This window comes from Cebidichthys violaceus, unplaced genomic scaffold (assembly GCF_023349555.1).
Source record: "Cebidichthys violaceus isolate CVI_PGR_0920_01 unplaced genomic scaffold, fCebVio1.0.p SCAF_15, whole genome shotgun sequence".
NCBI lineage: Eukaryota > Metazoa > Chordata > Actinopteri > Perciformes > Stichaeidae > Cebidichthys > Cebidichthys violaceus.
Window position 1 is genome coordinate 13,978,213 of NW_027176318.1, and position 23,078 is coordinate 14,001,290.

The window sequence follows — 23,078 nt, forward strand, 5'->3', positions numbered from 1 at the left end:
CTCATACTCTAAAGGCAGGACACTACTGTCTCCACATTGTTGGATTATATATATATATATATATATATATATATATATATATATATATATATATATATATATATATATACTCTGTAGAATTTGTTCCAGTCTGGGACCGTCTTGTTTTGGACCGTCAGGGGGTGAAATCATAGTTTGTGCCAATGAAGGACGCACATAGTTTGTCCTAATGAGATCATTTTAAACATGCATTCCTTGTCTGCGCTAATTGTTTCTGAGAGCTCATTAGATTTTGTGTTCTCGTGGGATTTCAAAGGCTTTTCTAGTTGTTAACCGTGTTGTCCTCCAGTTGTTCAATATGCGCTCCTTTCTGACTAATAGTCATTATGTCTGGGTGCCTTTTGTACGTTTAATGTTATGCTCTATTTCAACCTCTTGTAGAATCTGTTTTGCCCCTAAAACATTTTGATAATTGAGTTTTTTACACCACAAAAATAAAGCAGTAGATAAAACCTAATGGGTATGAAACTAACACACACAAACACCAGACTGAGGAGTCCTGCTACATGCTAACTAGCCTAGCTTAGCAGAGTGGCAGTAACTGTGGCCTAACTGTAGAGGAATTAATGCCTTTTAATTACATATATAAATATATATTTGTACCACAAATTTGTTTATTAATAGCTCATTAGTTAGAAGAAGAAACACATTTTGTTACACTTTTACAAACTGTGTAACAGATTTGAAAGTAGCCTTTGCTGATCTCTGCATTAAGGCGGTTCTGTGCAGCGTTATATTCTGAATTACACCTTATTTGGAAGTTATTCCACACAGTTCTGAAGTACATGCTTGTGTGCCGTTAAAGGCAGCTCATATTAAAAAAGAAGTTGCATTCCTCAGGCTTGTTACTGAGTCTCTTTTTCTCGTTTTTTGCTCCTGGAAACACAGACGTGTGAAGGAGAGATCGCTTTGAGCGGTAAACGATGTCGCCTCGTTTGTTTGGCTTTGCCCGTCATTATCCACCAAAGCGACCAGAGAGAGAGACTCTGAAGTGTCGAGGGGTTGACGAGGTGACGTGAAACAGTTTGAGGGGCGACTCTAAAAATGTCGGCGCCTACGTTTTTTTTTTTTTTCTCTCGACCCCAGAGCACCTCGGAGCGATGTTTTCGACAAAACAGCAGTGATATGACGACGTACTGTCTCCTAGCAACATGCCAGATCTCAAATTGACTGAGAGACTGTTGAAAGCGTTCGCTCGCAGCGTCGCCGTGAGTGCGAGTTGAGGTGCAGGTTGAACAGCAGACAGATGAATCTCTAATCAAGCTAAAAGTGTTTTTAAATTGTTTTTATTATTTCCTTTTTCCCCCCCCGAACGTTTTCCCGCCGAGCTCCTTCACAACTCAAGTTTGTCTGGTTGTAGCAACACACCTTGACCCATGTGCGCGCACACACACACACACACACACACACACACACACACACACACACACACACACACACACACACACACAACACACACACACACACACACACACACACACACACACACACACACTCCCGCTGTGCTGCTCGCTGATGTGCGAATGATCTCGCGCTCAGTCGTGGTGCGTTCGCTGCCCGCTGCGTCAGATAGACACGAAGCAGCTGCAGAAAAGATGCACGATGTTAAAACCCTTCTTCTCAGGTAAACCGCCTTCTCCAGGAATGCTTCTTATTTACCGCCCTCCTATCAGACGCACAGGTGGACAAAACTGACATTTCGCTGCACGGCCTCTTTTCCATAAAAAAAAAAAGAAGAGTTTTTAGAGCCTCTGGAGAACCCGATCCCTGATGTCTGTCCTTAGCAGCACATTTTTTATCAACCTCTCTGTGGTGAAGTCTTTTATGTAATAAGTGAATCAAAGTGTTTCATTTCCCAGCAAGATGTACTCCATTTGAAGGAATGAGACCTGCTCTTAAAGGATTTCTGGCATGAGAGGGAAAAAGTGCATTACGTTATGAGTCATCATGAAGAGCACTTTCACAAGGGGAATTTTTTTAAAGAGAGTCGTCTTTGTTTTTGATATTGGTTGAACTTCTCAGGATTGTTGACAGCGCCGTTGTCCCCACATTTATTAATCTTTTTAAAAAAAAAAAAAAAGATTCCTCATTTACATAGCCTCCATAAGCAGCCTCATAGCTTAATTAAAAGTGTCAGCGCTGTTTGAAGTTTTGGGCAGAGTTGCCGAGCTTCGCCTTTATCTCAGGTCTCCGGGATCTTTATTTGAATCTGGAGATGGAGATCAGGCCTCCGGCGGCACGAATCGCGGCGTTCACCTCTTTCATCTGCTTTGAAAATGGCACAATTTTCTCAGCGTAGAAGACGCCTTTCATCAAAGAGCGGGGATTTGTTTTGCTGATTTCTTTTTTTTTTTTTTTTTTGGACTCTGCGTGACCTCGCTGAGGATTGATGGGATAGTGGAGGAGCTTCACGTGCACACAGGTGTGTGAGTACACAAACCTCCAGAAAGTATACAAAAATATATACTAATAGTGCAACTTTAAAGAAGTAAATGAAGGATAGTTTCTGAATATTTAGACACATTTTCCCGTAAATGCAGCAGTACAAACAACCTCAAATTGAATGAATAAATTAGCTTAATAAAAGTTGCTACAGTCTGAAGATCAGTTCAATCAGGAGCAATCTTACCGAAGAATAAGAGAATCAGACTCTAAAGTCAACTTCTCCGTCCTACGTTTTGAGTGTGCTACTGTAAACCTCTTCAGTTTCACACCTCTAGTTTACCTTTTTGGTGAACGTCTGCGTGTTTGAGGACACTCTGGCCAGAGAGGTAATTCAATCAGCGCTGCCTCTCCGGCCCGTTTCCCCCGGTGGAATAGTTGTTGTTAACTGTGGAAAAAGGTCTCCTGTAGTCAAACATTAGCTTTAGAGATTGAAACCAAATACCTGGAGAGACGCGCTGGACAAACACCCGATGTCCTCCGCTCACCTCCCGCGGTTGGGCGGTGTCCCGAGCGGTGCAGGAGTCGGTGTCACATTCTGGCAGAGCTGACGCTCGCTGGCTCCTCAAGCTGGAAATTGCCATAATGTGTCCTGCAGTGGTCGGCTGCACAGGCCTCTATCAGGGGCTCCATCTGTGCTGACACACACACACACACACACACACACACACACACACACACACACACACACACACACACACACACACGCAATGCATCAATATGCAACAAAAAAAAGCGCTCACATTTATGAACATATGTGTGATATTGAAGCATTAATCTGATGCTATCACAGACTAAGCTGCAGGGATTTGCTCACAGCGTGAGTGAGGTTCAACGCTGATGTTGGGGCGATCCGATCCGGCTCACAGTCGCCGGTCCTGCTCAACCCAGAGGTGTTGCTGGATGGGGTTGAGGTCATGGTTCTGTGCAGACCAGTCAACAGAAAACGTTTCTTCATTGAGCTGACTTTGTGTACAGAGAGCTAACGGCTAACGGTTCGTAATGACATGTTTTGCGTGTTAAAAACCACCAAATCTGAACTCGAAGCGAAAGATTCACGTGGATTTGATGTCGGAGATGTCTCCTTTTTGGGGTAATCCCTATATGTGTGTGTTCCCATGGTCCCATATTGGTGCAATATATACATGTAGGTTTCAACATCAAGAGGGTGTGAGCTGTGTGGGGGAGGATTTCAACATTTGACTTTGAGGAACATTGCTGGGAACATAAACCCCCTCTTGAAAGACCTCGTTAATGTGTCATATAACGAGGATATTAAGCTGGAGAGCATTGATACGCTTCCCTCGTTTTTGCGACGACTCCATGATTAATTAAAATTGGTCACAGTACTTGCTTTCCTCAGACCCTAACCCACGACTAAAAGCCAAAATCTCTAATAATTTCCCTCAACTGAACCTTAAAACCACGACGTTATCCTCACACAGCCCTTTTGGGAGAAAGTATTCTATAGACGCTGTAACCTTTTAGTCAAGGACTGTTCTCCGTCCTTCTCGCCCGTGCAGTTTAACATGAAACCTATGAGAAACGGCCCGCAGTTTAAAGTTAATTGATGAGTTCTGGATTAACACGCGCTGGCGGACTGCGGAGCATAAAAAGCAGCTGCTGTTGCCCTTTAGCCTCGGCGGCTCCTGCGTGACTACTTCAGCTGTTAAATGTGCTCTGGAAGAAATGTTGACTCACTTCCAAAATGTGTGTGTGTGTGTGTGTGTGTGTGTGTGTGTGTGTGTGTGTGTGTGTGTGTGTGTGTGTGTGTGGGGGGGGGGTTGAGGATAATCGGGCACAGCCACTATCTATATGCAAATGCTGGCTCAGCACGTTGCCCACAGTGAGGACTTAAGACGAGAAGACATTTATGATGCCGCAAAGATCCCTATGGCTGAAACGCGTCGGTTCGGTCGGCGTTTCTTCACCGGTTCATTTAATACTTCAGCATGTGACAAGTGACAAGCGGTTGGCATGAAGTCAGCGCACGCGTCACAGCACAATGCATCTATCTGTCATTTTTGAAATGAGTGAATGTACTTTGGGGCGTAATGGAGAGAGCCACAAATCGCACTTCTGGCTTATTTATAAGATGGCGTGAGAAAAAGTTGAATAAAGGACGGCGTCTCCTGGATGTCTTCAGTCCCGTTTCATTTGTGTGTCATAGATATCGCAAAAGCTTGCCAACAGATTTCAATAAAGTTTAGTTGAATGTTCGGCCGAGAGCCAAGGACCTGTTGGCGTCACTCCAACTATCTTTTTTTTTTTTTTTTTTTTTTTTTAGAGGATTTATTATTATGACCAGGTAGGAGCTGCATCCAAATGTCCAACCTCTGGCTTTGCCAAGTCTGCGAGAGCACCGGGTTGCGAGAGGATAAAAACATTGTGCCATGAAAAGAGGATTAAAACCTCAATCTTTATTTATTTCTGGGTTCAGAGCAGAATTGACTTTGACAAACTTAATGCGATGGCAAATAATAAAAAAATGTTTGTCCTCTACGGCCGTATTCATTGCCAAAAATCACAATATGTTTAGTTTTGTATTGATCAATGATGATTTATTAATAACAGTGATAAATCTAAATTCACAACTGTAGGAGTTTTGTCCTGAGGACAGAACTTCTAAATCAACCAAAGACTTCATTTGTCCCCAGTGCATTGGTTATTCAGCGGCACACATAAAACACAGGGACATAAATACAAAGACCAAAATAAACAGCAAATAAATACAAAATAATTAAACTTCTTAACGTTCCAAATGTCATTGGAACGAATTGACCAAATTCTGAAAGTGAAACGAGTCGTTTCGATGACGCTCTGTATTTATCATCGCTATCGGGGAAGATTTTAAGCGTGACATTTTTCTAGATTGTTTTATCGCCTACATTTATTATTATTATTATTATCATTGTTGATACATTTTCATCCATGATGACGTGATTTATGGATAATCTTCTGACGAGAGTTTGGTTAAAAAGTACAGTATACACAAATACACAAAGCGATATACAATGACGTGTATTTGTATCACAATCACTTCTATTATCAGAGGATTTTGGCTCAATGAAGACATGATGATAGATCATTTACGTAGAATTAACCATCGCTTTATTCAAGTGGTCATATTTTGTTCACATTGTGCATTTTATTATTATTTTAATAAGTCAATTTCTGGTGAATTTGTTATTATTTTTTATTATAGTAGATAGGTAGTTTGACAAAAATATTAACTCAAGGTCCACTCATTAGCTTTTTTTTCCTCCAGAGCTTTCAACCACATGCTCAAAAACAAAAAAACGAAAGTTTCCGAAGTCAAGTGTAAACTTAAATGCTCAATAGATAACCATTGTTTTTTTTTTTCAGCTGTAATGCAAAAGCAAAATATTACATGCATGCATGTTTTTAGTACTCTGGGCTCTACGTGTAATCCAGATGTTGCAGCTGAGTTGACGTCACACCAGCTGACTTTGCACCTGCTCCATGAGAACGTGCGTGTGATAACGAACACATGCATCACATGAGCGGTGACGTCACGCCGTGACATCGTCCACTCGTTGACATTTCACTGCTTCACGCCACCTCAGGGTTTGCACATTAACACGTTACCCCCCCCCCCCCCCCCCCCCCCCCCCTGCTGCTGCTTCCAGGTAGTTTATTATATCGAGCGGGGTGGAGCTGTGTGTGTGTGTGTGTGTGTGTGTGTGTGTGAGAATATACAAGTGTGTGTTTGTGCATGTGTGTGTGTACTTCTGGCTGCGGTGGTTATTTTTAACTTCTGTGAGGACGAGTGCACTTTCTCCTCGGCTGATTGTGTGTGGAGGCCCAGAGGGAACGTGTGTGTTTCTGTTCAGTCCTGTGTGTGTGTGTGTGTGTGTGTGTGTGTGTGTGTGTGTGTGTGTGTGTGTGTGTGTGTGTGTGTGTGTTCGGTTACTCCCGGTGGGCCACAGGCATGTTGCGTTGGTGGGGGGCGCCACTCGGTCACTCCGCATCATTACCAAGTCATACGTTCCCCCCCCCCCCCCCCCCCCCTCGATAGCGAGGCTCAACCAAACCCCAAACTTTCCTTTTTAACGCTTTCTGCTGATTCCACTGTGATTCAAAGCGGCTCCCGGACCTCTTTCAGGCTCGTGTTTTGTTGTGTTTCTCTGTCGGTGTGATAGAAAATAGGTCATGAACTGATTGGAATCCAGGTCGCCCTGGTTACAGCTCAGTTGAGCCGATAAATCATATTGTTGAGTCGCGGCCGCTCTCTAAGAGCAGACGCGTTATTCTCTTCAGATTCAGGGAAAAGTTGACCCTGGATGTTTTCATTGTGGCCTTCGTTGACCTCCGTCGAGAGAGAGTTGATGTCGAGCAGTGAAGCAGGAACTGTAAATAAAATCCTCAGTTATGACGGATTTATGATGCTGACATAGTTTGTGATTCGTATCCTGCTGAAGAGGAATGCAGGAAGTCGATCAATTGAGGCGATCGATCTATAGCTATTGCTTTAGAAAAGTGAATATCTGCTGACATTCTTATTTTTCTATGATATTAAACTTTAAAAAAAAAAGTGAACTTTGGCTTTTGTGAATTTTATAAGAGGCATTCTTTGCTGTTTCCTGACATTTTTTGGAACAATCGATCAATTTAACAGATTCATCAATAACCCTTAAATATCAAATAAATGTGTTCACAGAGCGTGATGAAAACGACACAGACCAAAAAAAAGGAAAAGAACAAATAGACAATAAATAAACAAAATTCCGAGACTAAGCAATTACAACAATAAAATGTCAAAATAAATAACAATCACTAGAATAAATAGACACAAGAGATATAGACCGATGATTAAGACTTAAAAACTAAGACGGTAAATAACAAGCACCAAAGTAAAAGCCAGACTAAGAAGATATATCTTCAGCTGCTCTGAATATGTTATAGTTATGCACCATTTTTTCTTGCATAATAACCTTTTGTTTTTCTTAAAAACATGATTGGTTTGAGGAGTGACGTACACATTTTTTAGTAAAATCAATAATTTGCTCAACATGCAACTTCATTTCTGGGGTTTGGATTCTTAGCCTGGTTTTAATGTTGGAAATGCTGCCATTGGTGATTTGATAACGGCTGTGGCTTCGATCATCGTGCAGCTTCACTCTACGAGCTTGGCGTCTGGAGAACGAGTGACGAGGTGGCTGTGGAAAGGAAGAGATTGAGGGGAAAGGGAAAGGTGAAAACTATGAAGAGGAAAAGCTTTTCAGTCAGAAGGGAAGAAGAGAGAGAGAGAGAGAGAGAGAGACTGGCTGTATGGGAATATTGAGCCACAAAGCATTTATGTCAGATCAAAGCTAATCCTTATCTTCAGGGAAAAAGGATTCCGTAATACCCTGGGCTGTCTCGCCCCCTCAAGGGCAGCTCTCTTCTCCCTGCTCGTTTTCCTCTCTCCTCACTTCTCCGTTAAAAAAAACGGCAGGATTTTTTATTTATTTCTTTTTCCTCCGCGCCTTTTTCCTCGACTTTGACTCGGTAACGGTGTGGAGAGAAACTAGGTCAGCGGGGAAAGAGCGCGAGGGAGGAGGAGGCAGGTGGCAGGGAAGGAGACGTTGGTGATACACTCTCTGCTTTCCTAGGTCACTTCCTGTTGTCTGACTGCTAACTGGACACACAGCAGCATTTCACCTTGATGCTTCGTCTCGGTTTGGTTTGCAGTAAGATTTCGTTACATTTTGTTCAATTTGGGAGAATTTGAACATAATAAATTGAATCTGTCTTCATTACGCTATGCACAAAACATTCAGGGAGCCACTTCCTGAAATGTCAGTCTATACGTTTTAGTTCTATTATAATAAAACACTTATCAGGGACCCACATATGGTCATTTTGAGTGGGTCCCCAATACATTTTGTGTTTTTTGTACGTTCGTGTGTGAAGTTATGTGGTTATAATTTCATGCTGCCCCCCTCACAGTCGACTAATAAGTCGTTTGGGTCTTTGCCGACTAGGATTATTTTTTTGTCATTTATGCTTTTTTTCATGCTAAATGACTTATTTCCAAGAAACTTATGAGCAAATCTCTGGTAAACAAAATATTTTAAATGCTGTTTTTATACAAATCAATGATATAATAACATAAGTCAGGAATTATATGAAACTTTTACTCAAAAATGAACTGATTAGACTTTCATATGCTGATTATGACAATTAACACAAATGTCTAATAGGTTAAAATGATGAAGTGATGACCTTTAGTGGAGGAGTCGGCATGTTGCATTCTGGCTGTCGCCATCTTGGCTTTTTGCAACCAGAAATGACACGAGAAGGCGGAGCTAAGCACAACCAAACACTGAATAAGACAATTACAATTAACTTGTATGAACCTAAAACACACTGAAAGAGTTAAAGTTGTAAGATGAAAACACAGACAACTCCCAGACCGGACAACGCCATGGTACAGACCTGTCAATCACCGTGTAACCCCACCCCCAAAGCATCCCCTGCATCATGCTGTATTGAAGAAGACTGTAAACTAGAGGTTGAGACCATAAACTCATGTTTACAATGTTTACTGAGGGAATAAATCAAGAGAGAAGTGGAGTCATATTAGACTAGACTTCTATACAACCAGAGGAGTCGCCCCCTGGTGGACATTAGAGAGAATGCAGCTTTAAGGTGCTTCAGTGTTGGCTTTAGTTTATATGCAATGTGGGAATGCCTTAGGATCCTCCAGGAAGAGCTGAAGGACACGGAGACAGACGAGGGCATCTTGAGATATTGAAGGATCAATCGATGAAATGCTTTCAAAAGGATTCGGGTTTTGATAAGGAGATTCTGTGTGGGATTTCGATTCGATCAAGCGCTATCAAGTCCTCGTTCAAGGTCACATTTGATCGTCTTCTCTCGTCCAAATGAACCAAACCGAAAGACTCCAGACGGGATGAACTGCTCCGAGCTTGCCTGGTGCGAGCGCACTCTTATCTGTCACTGCCACGCCGGTGTCCCCCACAGGGCGCCATGACCAGTTTAATTGCCTGAGATCTTGTTTTTCGATAAAGGACTGAGATGTACGGTGTTGCGGGGCAATCAGTGGTCACCTTTTTTTCTCCCCCCATTTCTATCTCTCTCTACACTCCATCTGTCTCACTCCTCACTCTCGCTGGCGAGCGCCGGAAGGGACACCCGGCTCTAGTCGTCTTCGGTTTTCACACTTCTACAATTTTTTTGGCAAAAGTCGGCGTTGGCCCCGTTTTTAGTATTCATTGGTGTGATTTTGACACATTTTAATCACGTGCAAAAGGAAACTATCGCAGCATCCGCATGGATTAACACGGTAGACGCGATTATGCGAGAGGAGTAGGCGGAGGAAGGAAATTGTTTTTGGAGTCTGTGGCCTGAAGGAGACAGTTAAAGGAATTAGCCATACTTAACACAGATACAGAGGCGAAGGGTCGCTTGAATCCGACCTTACCGCAGTCAGTTGGCGGCTGATGTGCTCGATGTGTGCTGCACATGATAATATCATTGCATTGTTTCACCCTTGCATCAACCCTCAATCACAGCTGAATCTGAGCTCCCTGCTAATGTTGTTTTGGCATCATGCAAGTGTCAAAGGACAAACATGTCTGCAAGTTTTAGCTCTTTAAATACAAAATCATGCAGACTTTTCATTTTTTGCTGAACAGATGCTGGGGGAGGCTGCCAAGCCCCGATTCATACGTGCTTTCAAATGTCAGCGAAACCACATGTTCTACACGGCCCTTTTGAGATTTAGTTGTAATGCATTTTTGTGTTTGTGCGCTTGTTTTTGCTGTCATTGAGCGAGGACAGTTGTTTGTGGAGGAAAGGAAAGGAAATGGAGCTTTGGTGTCGTGGTTAAAGTTATGATTGTGGTGTCAGAGAGAAAAAATATAGAGAAAAGTGGAATGCAACTTGATGCGGCTTAATATCTGACAAAGAAGGTTGTTTTGCAAATCAAAAATTCTCATACCAACAAGTCACTGTAAAATAACACCAAATCAACTTCCTGTTAAAGTAAAAGAAGTGAATCTATACAGAACATTTTTGTTGCATGAATCAAGTATGAATGTAGTTTTAACTGTTGCTGCCCTCATTGACTCAACAATGCATTCTCTTATCTGTTGCAGATGGATGACCATGCTGCCGCCAAAGAGCTGTGACGTCGCTGTGAAGTTGCGGGCGTTGGTGGACGGTGTGTTTTCTTAACTTGGGAGTTGTGCAACCTTTCTACTAGCCCTGTTTGACCTGCTTTAACTGCTGTCGTCTGCCAGTTAATATCATAAGAGACCGCCTACCCATCTTTAAAAAATAAATAAAATAATGGAGACTCTTTCCCAAGACTCCATTCTGGAGTGCCAGATCTGCTTTAACTACTACAGCCCCCGCCGGCGGCCCAAACTCCTGGATTGCCGTCACACGTGCTGCTCGGTGTGTTTGACCCAGATGCGCAGCAGCCAGAAAGAGATTCGTTGTCCCTGGTGCCGCAGCGTCACCAAGCTCCCGCCGGGCGTGTCCGTCTCCCAGCTCCCGGACGACCCGGACATCATCACCGTCATCGCCATCCCTCACGCCTCCGAGCACACGCCGGTCTTCATCCGCCTCCCCAGCAACGGCTGCTACATGCTGCCGCTGCCCGTCTCCAAGGAGCGGGCGCTGGGCCTCCCCGGGGAGCTGGGATGTCGTTTCTTGCCCGGCGGCCAGCAGAAGGGGGTGACCGTGGTGACCATGCCCGAGCAGCAGCCTCTGGGCCTGGCCATGAGTCTGGAGGGGATGGGGTTGGGGCTGGAGGTAGGCGAGGGCGAGAGGAGAGTTACTGGCCCCGTGGGGGGAGGGGCAGGGAAGGGCTCCACGTGGTCCGGCGTGTGCACGGTGATCCTGGTGGCGTGCGTGCTGCTCTTCCTCCTGGGCATCGTGCTGCACAACATGTCCTGCATCTCCAAACGCTTCACTGTCATCTCCTGCGGCTGAGGGCGGGGGGGGGGAGGCTGCTCGGACTTCCGCGGAACCCCCCCACCCCCCCCTGGATTTCCCCTAAGAGCCCTGCTTCTCCTCAAAGACGGGACTCCGCTGAGGAGAGGGGCCGAAAACTCACATCATGGGCATCCAAGGAAACAACAGAGCGCAACATAAGGAGATTGGAGATGAAGAAGAAGAGGGCAGGGAGGAGATCCATGGACAGTCTGCCATTGTGTCCCATTTCCTTTTATTTGGGAGACTGAAATTAGGACGGAAATAAAGATGCAAACCTTCACCTTCCTCTTCCCCGCCCTGAAACTCCCGTCCTTTTCCTGTCCTTCCTTTTTCTCTGAAAGAACGCTTTGGGAATTACTCCAGAAATGTGTGTTTGCCCAGCTGATATGTTTTTTTTGGCCAGCTGATATGTTTTGGCGAGGGGCCGACGTGACACTCGCTCACAATCACAGCCGTTGGATTGCCTGTTTAGTCTGTGGTTGGTAGAAGTACATCAGTTTTCATAGTGTTGTTTAGCTGGCGTCTCCAGCTGGTGCCGCAGTACAGAAGGGTTTCGGACTTGGCTGCGCTCCGTCTTCTTGATGCTGCAGGAATTAACTGTGCAGGATCCACGTCTGGCTCCGTCGGGGGAAACTCTGTTCAGAACAAACTGTTGCTCCGTGTAGTTAGTAAAAGGATTGTTGTCCAAAAAAAAAAAAAAAGGACGAAACATGGATTGGATTGTTCATTTATACCATCGTATTACAGGCCTCAACTAAAAACACGGCTAGTGAGTTACTTTGTTAAGGCAGAAAAGTTTGAATTTGTGCTGAAACGATTTAGCAAAACTACAAAACTAACTTGTTTTACAGCTTTTTTTCTGTAAATTCTACACCATTGGGTTTTGGACTAACATTTGGGCAACACAACTAATTTGAAGACGTCACTTGGGCTCTCAAAACTTGGGACGGTCACTATGTTCTGAAAATATAAATCTTTTACTAAATGAAAATCTGAAGAAATAATGAATTGGTCGTGAAAATGATCACTTTCCCGTCCTGTTTTGAATGCAGTGGGACAACTTGGTGCAGCCTTCTAGTAGGATGCTAGCTGCCAAAGATTTATCAAAGGCTGTCTGGAACAAAGGGATCGTTCAAAATACTTTATTTAGCATCGAAGACATCTTAAAAGGAATAGTTTGATATTTTGGGAAATGCACTTATTCGCATTTTTGTCCGAGAATTAGATAAGAAGATCGGTACCACTCTCATTTTTGCGCGCTATATACAGTGGCTCTAGAACCAGGAGGCCGTTAGCTTAGCTTAGGTATATCTTACGATTTTACAAGATGAAACATGTTACAGTAATTTGTGAGCTTTAGCTGTATTTTGTATTATGTTTTTTTTTACTTCGAAGAGAGCCAGGCTAACTGTTTCCCCCTGCTTCCAGTCTTTAGGCTAAGCTAATCTAAGCTAATCGCCTCCTAGCTATAGCGCTGTATTGGTACTCGTATCCTGGCGAGAAAGCCAATGAGCGCGACGTCAAACTATTTCTTTAAATATGTAGAATTGAAGAAAATTGGAGATGGAAGACAACGTTCTTGTTCTTTCCTCTTTGTTTTCTCTTTCGCAGTATGTTTTCCCACGATCTTTCATCGATTATAGTTAACTGCCCATCTTCACCCCGACCTGCAGACCACCATCGTCCTCCAAAGACGGACTCTCCAGCTTTGACCAGCCCACACACACACACACTCTCTCACACACACACACACACACACACACACACACACACACACACACACACACACACACACACACACACACACCGTCGACTCCCTTCATCTTAATACCCTTACCTAATTTAGAAAAGCGGTGGATATGGGCTCAACAGTGCGGTGGCGTGTGTGTGTGTGTGTGTGTGTGTGTGTGTGTGTGTGTGTGTGTGTGTGTGTGTGTGTTCATGTGTGTGAGTAATGGGTCATTAACGGGTCAGGAGTGGGCGGACGCTGCAGGGTTCTAGTTAATGGCGGCCGTATCGATTGATCTGCTTTTGAATATCTCTTGCATCCGCAGAGATGGATGCTTCTCTTCTTCTTCTTCTTCTTCTTCACTTTTCTATGTTGAGGCAAGCAATTCGTCTGTTTACTGTACCGTTGATGCAATGGAGTGTACAGTGCACACAAACAGGGTGAACTCTTTTGTACCGCAGCCTCGTCATGTACAGAATGATTGTAATTTAATTTTGTCTTTTTTTTTTCCTGATGACTTTCTTTTGTCGACATGTGTTACCTGGTTAGTATTAAGATTTGAGATGTGGGAGCTCTTTCCACTACAGGGCACTCAGAGATGACACAATATAAGGAAAGAAAGTGTTTGGTCATTTTTTGGTATTAAGTATATAAAGAATTATATACTGTACCAAAATGCTATGTATAAATACGTACTGTATATCCACTTGTTCGCTCACAAATAATTCCTAGATTTATTTAATGCATCACTGAAGATTTTTCTATAAAAGAAATTGTCTATGATTGTTTTATTTCATTTAAATCTATTTTTATTTCCCATATCAGCATGATTTTACCATTTTCTACTTTGAAAAAAGAGCAGAACTTGTGTTTAATTTTAGATTTTTTATTTTATTTTGCATCTCATATCGGCAGGATTTCACCGCCTTCCACCAAACAAAAGTCTGAGATTCCTTTGGACATTTAAATCAGACTCACATGGATTAAATAATAAAAACAAAACAAGAACAGAACATTTGGCAGCTTCAGGCTTCACACTCCGTTATGAAAGCGTTCGGGGCTACAATAGGACAACTGTTTGATGTGCAGATGCAGTGAGAGTTAAGTTCAGCTGAACTGGTTCATGTGGGACATGCTTGCCGGGTTGCAGCTCCTGCTGTTGCTATGAGACTATGCTGAAAGTCCCTTTTGAAGTGCTGCGCCGCTTAGCTGGAAGTTGAAATATTTTTAGCTCCGAGCACTCGGGCGCTCTGCGGACTCTAAAAAAAACCCCCAAACTTGTTAATTTCTCAGCACTTGAAGTTGAAGCGTTTTTTTTTTTCTGGCGCCACCCGATATAACTCTAAGAAAGAAAAAGAGGAAATGTTAGTTAAAATAAAAAAAGTGCAGTAATCATTTTTCATGAAATCTTGAAGGCTCTGTGACCTGTCAGTGGTTTTAATAAGGCGCTCTTTATACCTGGTTTATACATTTTAAATGGTGGCTTTATTATTACTTAATGCTTTATAAATCAGTATTAATCCATTTATAGGAACAAGTTTATGTTGTGAACAATGTGTTCGGCTCGTGAAGCTCTAAATCTTAAAGTGACAGTGGACTACCCCGTCTGTCAGTGTGTTATTACTGATCTATTAAGCATTAATAACAATTCATGAGGCCATTTCCCAAAACAAGCCATTTTGTGTTGTACAAGTAGAAAGTAGCACTAAGAAATATCACATTTTTTGGGAGGGAAATCATTTAAAGAAGTGAAAGCAAGAAAAGTATCCAGAGATTCTTGCTTGACACAGTTTGAACTATCTATTATGGGATATCTCACTCATAAGTACATCACACAGATTTTTGAGATAAATCTGCCACCACCACAATATAATAGAAGTGAATGGGATTACATTTTTGATGCTCAAAACACTAAAAAATGTACATTAACAATTTACAGTTAATAGCAACATCTGGCTCCAGAAAGAATGTCCCCTTTTCCTCTGATAGATCTCAACTATTCACTGTGGTTTTTATGGCGAAACTGTTTCTAGAAAGACTTTTAAAATGATGTTGAAACTGCATTTGTCTCAGGTAAACACAGATATCTCAAAAACGTCTGTCGTTTCGCTTAAAACGTGCAGCGATTTAGGAGTTGAACGTAAGAAGGGACGCCTGAAATAGCTCGTTAAATTGGAGATTTCTTGCAGGAAAATACAAACACAAGCCAGCGTGAACAGCACTAACATGCTCACCGGGTTCACTCCACTCATGATGAATGAGCCTGTCTTCAGTCCTTTCCGTCTGCCAATCCATCATGAACGAGGCTCATACACGTGATGTTGTTGTTTCGCCCCTATAGACTGCTGATATATGACATTATTGATCTGGAGGTGGTAAAATGCTGTCAGCCACAAAATCAAGGATGTACACGTTTGGCTTTTGGTTTAATGGCTTTTCTTATTGTTTCCTTGTTAAATTAAAACGATAAAAGAACACAAAGGAAAAGATCTTTGACATAAAGTTCTGCTCTTGTCATATAATTCAACCTTTTTCACATGACATTTTCCTTTTGATCTCTGAATCTCCTTCCTGTGATTAATCTTTTTTTTTTGCTCCTCTTCAAATCTGTTGAATTCTTTTTTTACCTGAAGAATGACGACTGAAGAAGCGTAGAAAAGGAAAAGGAGGCTTGTCATTTCTGTGCCCGTTGTGTTTGTTAAAAAAAACAAAAAAAAACAAAAAAAAACAATGCCGTGAAGTTCCTGTTGTAGTTTCCTGTTTGTGTCGAGTCGAATCGACGGCCGACGACGCAAACAGACGCTGTTTTTGGTGAACTATTAAAGCAAACGCTCTGAATCTGAACAAGGACTCCAGCATTTTTATTTTGGCCCGTTATGGATCTTTTTCAGCTTCAGCATAAACGTCCATTTGTAGAGAAAAAAAACAACTTTATTTATCGAAGTCCTATATTTCACGGCCCAGTGAACTCGGTGGAAAGCAGGCTCTCTTTGTTTACCCCCAGGAACCTCTTTTCCCCTCACATATTTATTGATGTAGTGTCGGGGAGGTAATTAACGCTCTCCAGGGACCAATTGCAGCCGACTTTGCGGCAGCAAAACACCTCCATAGCTCACGGGCAGCAGCGGCGGCACACTCATCACGGACCGCACCGCCACAACCAGCCATCTCTATCCACTCTTTAACGACGCCTACTTTATTTTAATGACCACCGAATAGCTTTTAATTCCAAGTGCATCAATCGGCAAAGTGCGGACTTGAATCATGAATCCAACATTTATTATTTTACAGTTTTTTTGCTGAGGGTGTCTTTATTTTTCGTGGACGTTCTGCTTGTTACTTCATTTCTTGCTCTGATGTATAGTGGCTTGATTGGGACCAAAGTTCTGTGTATTAATCAAGGACGCGTGAATATTTAATGATATGATAGCATTTAGTATTTAGTAGCTTTTGACGGTATTACACAATGGACCGGCGTAAAAGCTCAGACTGAAATCTCATTGATGACCATTTAACACGAGACAGGAAGTCATAGACTGTATATAAGAAGTGGACGTAGTCACCGTGACGTCATCCATTGGTTTGTGGACTGACGTTTTGAAGCCTTTTTTTTTTTGCAACCAATAAACGTAAGTGACCATATTTGGAGGGCGGAGGAGTGATGTAGAGATGCCGTATAAGTCTCTGGTAGCGGCAACAACCTGTCAATCACAGTAAGCCCGCCCCTAAAGCATCCCCTGCTTTATGGTCTGTTTGACTCTAAATGGACCATAATGTACTACATGAACATCATGCTGTGTTGAAGAAGACTGGAAACTAGAGATTGAGACCATAAACTCATGTTTACAATGTTTACTGAGGGAATAAATCAAGAGAGAAGTAGAGTCATTTTAGACTAGACTTCTATACAACCAGAGGAGTCGCCCCCTGATGGACACTAGAGAGAATGCGGCTTTAACACATGAAGCATTGGCTTCACTTTTCAGAAGCGGAGGTTGTTCTGTTTCTGCTAATAACGAATGCTTGTCACTGTTGCTCTCAGTTTTCTGGACGTGAATAATTCGATGTTACTTGAGCACAGAGACAGAATATAATGCGGTATTTCAGTGACTCTACATAAACTCTTCCCACGCAGCAAAAACAAAAACACTTTCGAAAACTTCAAATTTCCATATCGTTTTTCATTTGCTCTCAATCAGAATTCATGCAGCCGCCAAACTAAAGTGCTACAGATGTAAGTAAACTCTCCTGCAGCTTGTTCGTCTCCACTATACTTTTAACAGCTACTTTACCCTCCTGGTGTAGTGATTTTCCTCCCCATCCGATAAGTTGAAAGATTCAAACTGACTGATCATCTGCATGTTTTATTCAAGTCAGGAAGTCAGAACTTCACACGGTATTAAACGCCGGGGTTTGTCAGAGGAGCTGCTCACCGCATTATGCGAGCGCTCTGGAGGATGTATCATCTGTTCATGGCAATAGCTCGGGAGACTGTCGTCTGTTTAAGTCTAGCAGCAGATTCCTCACGCTGGAGTAATACAAAAAAAAAAAAAAAAGGTTCCTATTTGTAGGAGGCAGTGTTGGGTGACAGTGTGCAACAGAGTGAATAAAAGCAATATCATTTATTTTTTTTCAGAGAACACTCTTACAGTATGTCAGGCGGCCGAAAAAACTTCAATATTTGAAAGGATTAGAGGACAAAGTTCACGAAGACGGAGGACTCTGACCTGGAACCTTGTTTTATAAGACATGCAGAGGATGAAGCGCAAAGTTCTCATTCCGGGAAGAGACCGAGACTGGGAAATGTTTAAGGCACTAAAGTTACAGTTGGGAGCCGGTGATGGAGAGTACCATTACTTAAGTACACATTTGAGGTACTACTTTATACTTTTGCTCCACTACATTTTGGAAGCAAATGTGTATTTTACTCCATTTATCTGACATTAGTTCTTGATAAAGCAATATATACAGTATATACATGTGAACTACTTTTTAAATGCATTCAGGCGAAGTTTAACAGGCTCTCGTTTTCATCTCTCACCAGGAAAACAAACAGAATGAATGCTAGCCTTTCTTATTCGATTCAATGTTATAAGTAGGTTACCGTTAGAGAACAACATGAACATTCAGGCTGTCTCGTGTGGCTCAAACATGTACTGCAGATATAAAAGACAATTTAAAAAATATGCACATTTAATTTGGCTGACATAGTGTAATCTCTTGTGCGTCTCCTCCCAAGTGTCCGCCTCCGGTGCTGAGAAATGAAGCTAAATCTTAAGTTCCTTAAATGGCCACTTGAGGCTTCCTCCTAAAGTGAGTCAATCCCCATAGACGTCCATGTTAAAATCCCAATTTAACAGCAGGAATAAACATGTTTACAGCCTGGTACAAAAAATGGTTTTGATCTGTTTAGCTAATATCGCTGTTCATGACATAACTGTACATGATTGATTTTTATTATATCACATACACCTTAAATTTATATTAAAGCTTAAAATCAGGGATATTTGAGGGCATGTTTTATCTACCATAGATGCGTCCAAGATGATACTTTTGCCTCTGAACAAAAACAAGCCAGTGTATTTTTTCGTATATTTAATCTCTGCTGGATTTCATGTTGATCATATCCAACGATATTGAAATCCGCCTCATTGCTCGTCACATGGAAGCTTGTTCAGCGAGGATATTATCCTTGTGTGAGCTCTCATTCCTGCTTCCAGGAACCGAGATGATCAAACAAATTGAAATATGACAGCCAAAGAAAATGACCCTCAAATTGAGCGTACAGACGGGGAGGAAAATCACTTCTGTTCCTTGTGCGATTGTTCCTTTGATGCAGGTAATGGCAGGTTAATTAGTGTGTGTGTGTGTGTGTGTGTGTGTGTGTGTGTGTGTGTGTGTGGGTGGGTGGGTGGGTGGGTGGGTGCACTTTCATACATGCAACCCACAGTCTGCACAGTAACTGATGGCTGGTGGGATGTAAGGCACCTCATTAGCATTTTGACAGCGTCCAGCATGCAGGAGGACATTACTAATCAATCCCACGCTCATGAAATTCAGAAGCCGATCTTTTTCTGGAGGCCAACACCTTTCTGAGGGTTTGCTTTGAGAACGGTTTACATTTCTTAACCTTGTGCCCGAAAAAAACTAAAACGCTTTAAAGTGGAGACAAAACAATTTAGATAGACACTGAATTTAATGTTCTTAATTTGAAAGCAGTCTTTGGAGAATTAAGCCTCAAGGTTACTTTATCGCAGAGATTTTAACTCCCACCAATAGTTTAGTTAAATGGTAATTTAAATGGCCTGAGCAAAATCAATCAATGGGTTTCCTTCCAAAGTGAATTAAAATGCCACCCACTAAGACACGATAGCTGGCGGGACAGTAAAAACATTCTCTCATCTCAAGACCTTTGCTTGCTTGCACGATTTCTTAATATTTTAATGATAGAAAATGTGTTTTAATACATTGACCCATGGCACTCAGACTTTTAAGAGCTGGATGTGAAGCGGTAACATTTTGGAACAAATCACTTAAATTACTTTAATTATTCACTACGCTACTAAATTGGTGCTCTGATCCTTGAACACATGAAGAAGCTCTCAGGAGTCAGTGTTACTCTACAGGGCCAAAAGTATTTGGACACATACACATTATATTCCTTTGTGTTTGTTGATGATGTGGTTCTAGAATCATGGGGGGAAAATTGCACAGCCGCACGTCCCCATGATATAAATCATTACATTTGAGGGCAAAGACTTGAGGTTATGGTTTTGGGTAATATGAATTATCGTAGGTTTATTTTATTTCACTTGAAGAGAAGATAAATGACAAATAAAAAAGGATGTGGAGTAGGGGAAGAGCAAAACGACTAGATGACTATCAGGAGCTTATAAAGTCAGAGTCTGCAAAGTTTTTTTTAACCACAAGCTTCCAGTTATCGACCGTCTTCAGGCAAACATAATGCATAAACCCAAGGGTTTGTCAAAGGACTTTTGTGGACTACAAAGATGGAGGACAAGAGATACAATGTACAAGAGACGGGAAACAAACATTTTGAACAAGTGCATTCTCCATAAATAATGCTCTGAAAAAACATCTGGTGAAGGCCATCAAGTATCACAACAACAAAGTTTATATATATATATATTTAACTATATATATATATACATATCATCTGAGAAGTGGACACTTTAGTCCGACCACACATAGAAAGAAATATGAGAAATCAGCACCAAACAGCAACAAAGAATACCTCGTCTTAAAGAGACAACTTACCTTTCATAAAGTTGAGGAACTCACAAGAGTTACAGAGAAAAACTGGTCAAATGATGGTCAAAATAAAAGAAGCAGGGGTATAAGAAACACATTTATTTTCTCCAACTTGATAAAACTCGAATGTATTCAAAACCATAACTCGTATCCATGCCAGTGCAATCATGTCCTAGCCAGGTGATGCTAAAGTATTAGCATGATGTTTTGATGCTTTAAACTAAAAAGAAGAAGAAAACCTGGTTTCTCAGTAACGGGGTCAAGAACTAAACTCTCTGCACTTCTGCATGAATATACAAAAAGCGCCCGTCATGCATTTGAGATAAACCCTGATATCCATCTGGTGTTGCTTCAGCTCAGGAAATGATGCTCATCACGTCGCTCCCGCTTCTCGATTTCCTGCACGTCCCGCCCGACGGAAACACGGGCGGCCTTGATTGGAGGCTCGCGGCACGCTCCGATCAACAGCGGACATTTTCTCGCTGTGGCCTTTGCCATGAGCGGGGCAGATGGCCAAAACAGATCCTGAACCGCTTCCAATGTTGTTGTTTTTTCAGCGCGTCCAAACTTCCCACTCCACGGATCCACAGCAAAAACAGAAAAAAACAAGTGTGAGAAGTTTGTTGTTTTTCCGCTGCTGCTGACTGCACGAAGGTTGGAGAGGTAACCGAGAAAAATAGTTGTGATTTGAATGGCTGTGCCGCCTCCCATGTGTTTGTCTCATTTTCTTCACAGAGGATGCCCACGAGGTAACGATGGGGTATGAACAACAGATGGTACGCTTTATCAACGGCGAGCGCTCGGCTCCTCGTGCTTTTCTTTGAACTTAAGTATTGTTTGCTTCAAGTCCAGCCCGAACCAGGCTTCCTTCCTCCCCCCCCCCGGCCCCCGAGCTCCAGGACCTGAAGTGGGTACATGCAGTCATTTCCCCATCCCCTCCCTCCTGCTTCACTCCTGGAAATCCCTCTCTGACGCCGACAGATACCCTGATCCCCGATTCCCTCGTGCAATTACACTTCAAGGACTTAATCACACCGGTTGACACTCGCCGCTTTTCTTGCCCCAGGATTCTCCTGTTTTTTTTTTGTACTTTTAACGTCTCGGATTGACTCCCCGGCTCCGACTTAATTACTGATTTAATAGACATGTTTTTTTTCTTTTCGTTTTCCCTCCTCATCTGTCTCTCCGAGCCCCTCGGTGTCTTCTTATCTTCGAGGAGGGGTGTTGAGAATCACAGGGATACCCGTTAAGAGAAGGTTTAATTAGCAGTGTGGACAGCTGGGAGTGTTGCATGCATAAGAAATGGCCTTTTTGTTGGAGAGTTCTCCGTCAGTCTTCCTCAGGGATTGCTGGCGTGATGAAGATGGAGATGGAAGGGAAAAGACAAAGATGGATTTCAGAGTGCGTTGTGTGTGTTTTTCTTCAGGCTCCCATTTAACCCGTCACTTCAGCTTTTCCACTGCTGGGCCTTCTTATGTAACATTTAACATTCCCTTCTTACCGCAACACCGTCTCCGTTTAGAAGTACAAAAAGTGAAGAACATTATTCAGTGATTTTAACAATTGATCAATCCTTTTGAAGTGCTTTAGCAAATAAAAATGCTCCTGTGTGAAGCATGTTACCTCCATCTTCAAGGACAAAATAGCAAATCTCTCATTTTTTAGCTAAACAATGAATTAAAAGAAATCAAACAGCATCAAATAAATTGATAAATACAAAGTCTTAGAATTGTTATTAAAAGACAAACCTCACTCATAGCTGAACACATCTTTTAAGCTAAAGGCTAAAGCAAAAAAAAGCTTTACAACATAACATCAGGCTAGCGAGGCTCTACTTACACATACCAGTGCTTTTAGCTAAATGCTAATGTCAGCATGCTAACAATTACATCATGAAGTCAATAGCATTCATCCTCTGGGGAACATGAATGTATTTACTAAATGTCATAACAATCCGTCCGATAGTTGTGGAGAAATTTCACCCAAAGCCAAAAATGTCAACCTCAAGGTGGCGCTAGAGGACAAGTCAAGGATTCAACCAAGTCATTATCGTTCATCCTCAGGGGAACATGAATGCATGTACTAAATGTCATGGCAATCCATCCAATATTTGTATAGACATTTCACACAAAACACCAGAAATGTCAACCTTGTGGTGGCGCTAAAGGAAAAGTCAGGGGATTATGAAAAGTCATTAGCATTCATCCTCTGGGGAACATGAATGCATTAACTAAATCCCATCACAATCCGTGCAATAGTTATTAAGATATTTCAGTCTGGACCAAATTGCCGTGCTGCTATTGTGGCTATAGATAATGGAAGACAATAAGATAAAATACAACTTCAGTGTGCATGTGTATAAAAAAATATGTGAACACACACACACACACACACACACACACACACACACACACACACACACACGCACACACACACACACACACTTCTTGGAGTCTCTCCATGAGGCTCTCTTGATCTACAAACCACAGAGGAGCTGAGTGGCTTGTTTCAGTCTGACCTTTGTGGTTTGGAGAGGAAAGCCATCAATTGGCGTCCGTCTTCGTGACGGACCGCTCGTCCTTCAGCGCTTCGATACTGCGTCAATGCAGATGACAACAATGGAAGT

At 42.3% G+C, this 23,078-nt stretch overlaps 1 protein-coding gene across 3 annotated transcripts in view; it reads left to right on the forward strand.

Annotated features, from left to right (window-relative positions):
• rnf152 (ring finger protein 152) overlaps positions 1-14,630 on the forward strand; it is a 43,514-nt gene extending 28,884 nt beyond the window's left edge. For all 3 annotated transcript variants that reach the window (XM_068710213.1, XM_068710212.1, XM_068710214.1), the window contains one exon: positions 10,608-14,630. In XM_068710213.1, coding sequence (XP_068566314.1) covers positions 10,801-11,448 — 648 coding nt within the window. In that variant the 5' untranslated portion in view covers positions 10,608-10,800 and the 3' untranslated portion in view covers positions 11,449-14,630. The remainder of the gene's footprint in view (positions 1-10,607) is intronic.
• The last annotated feature ends 8,448 nt before the right edge of the window (positions 14,631-23,078 follow it).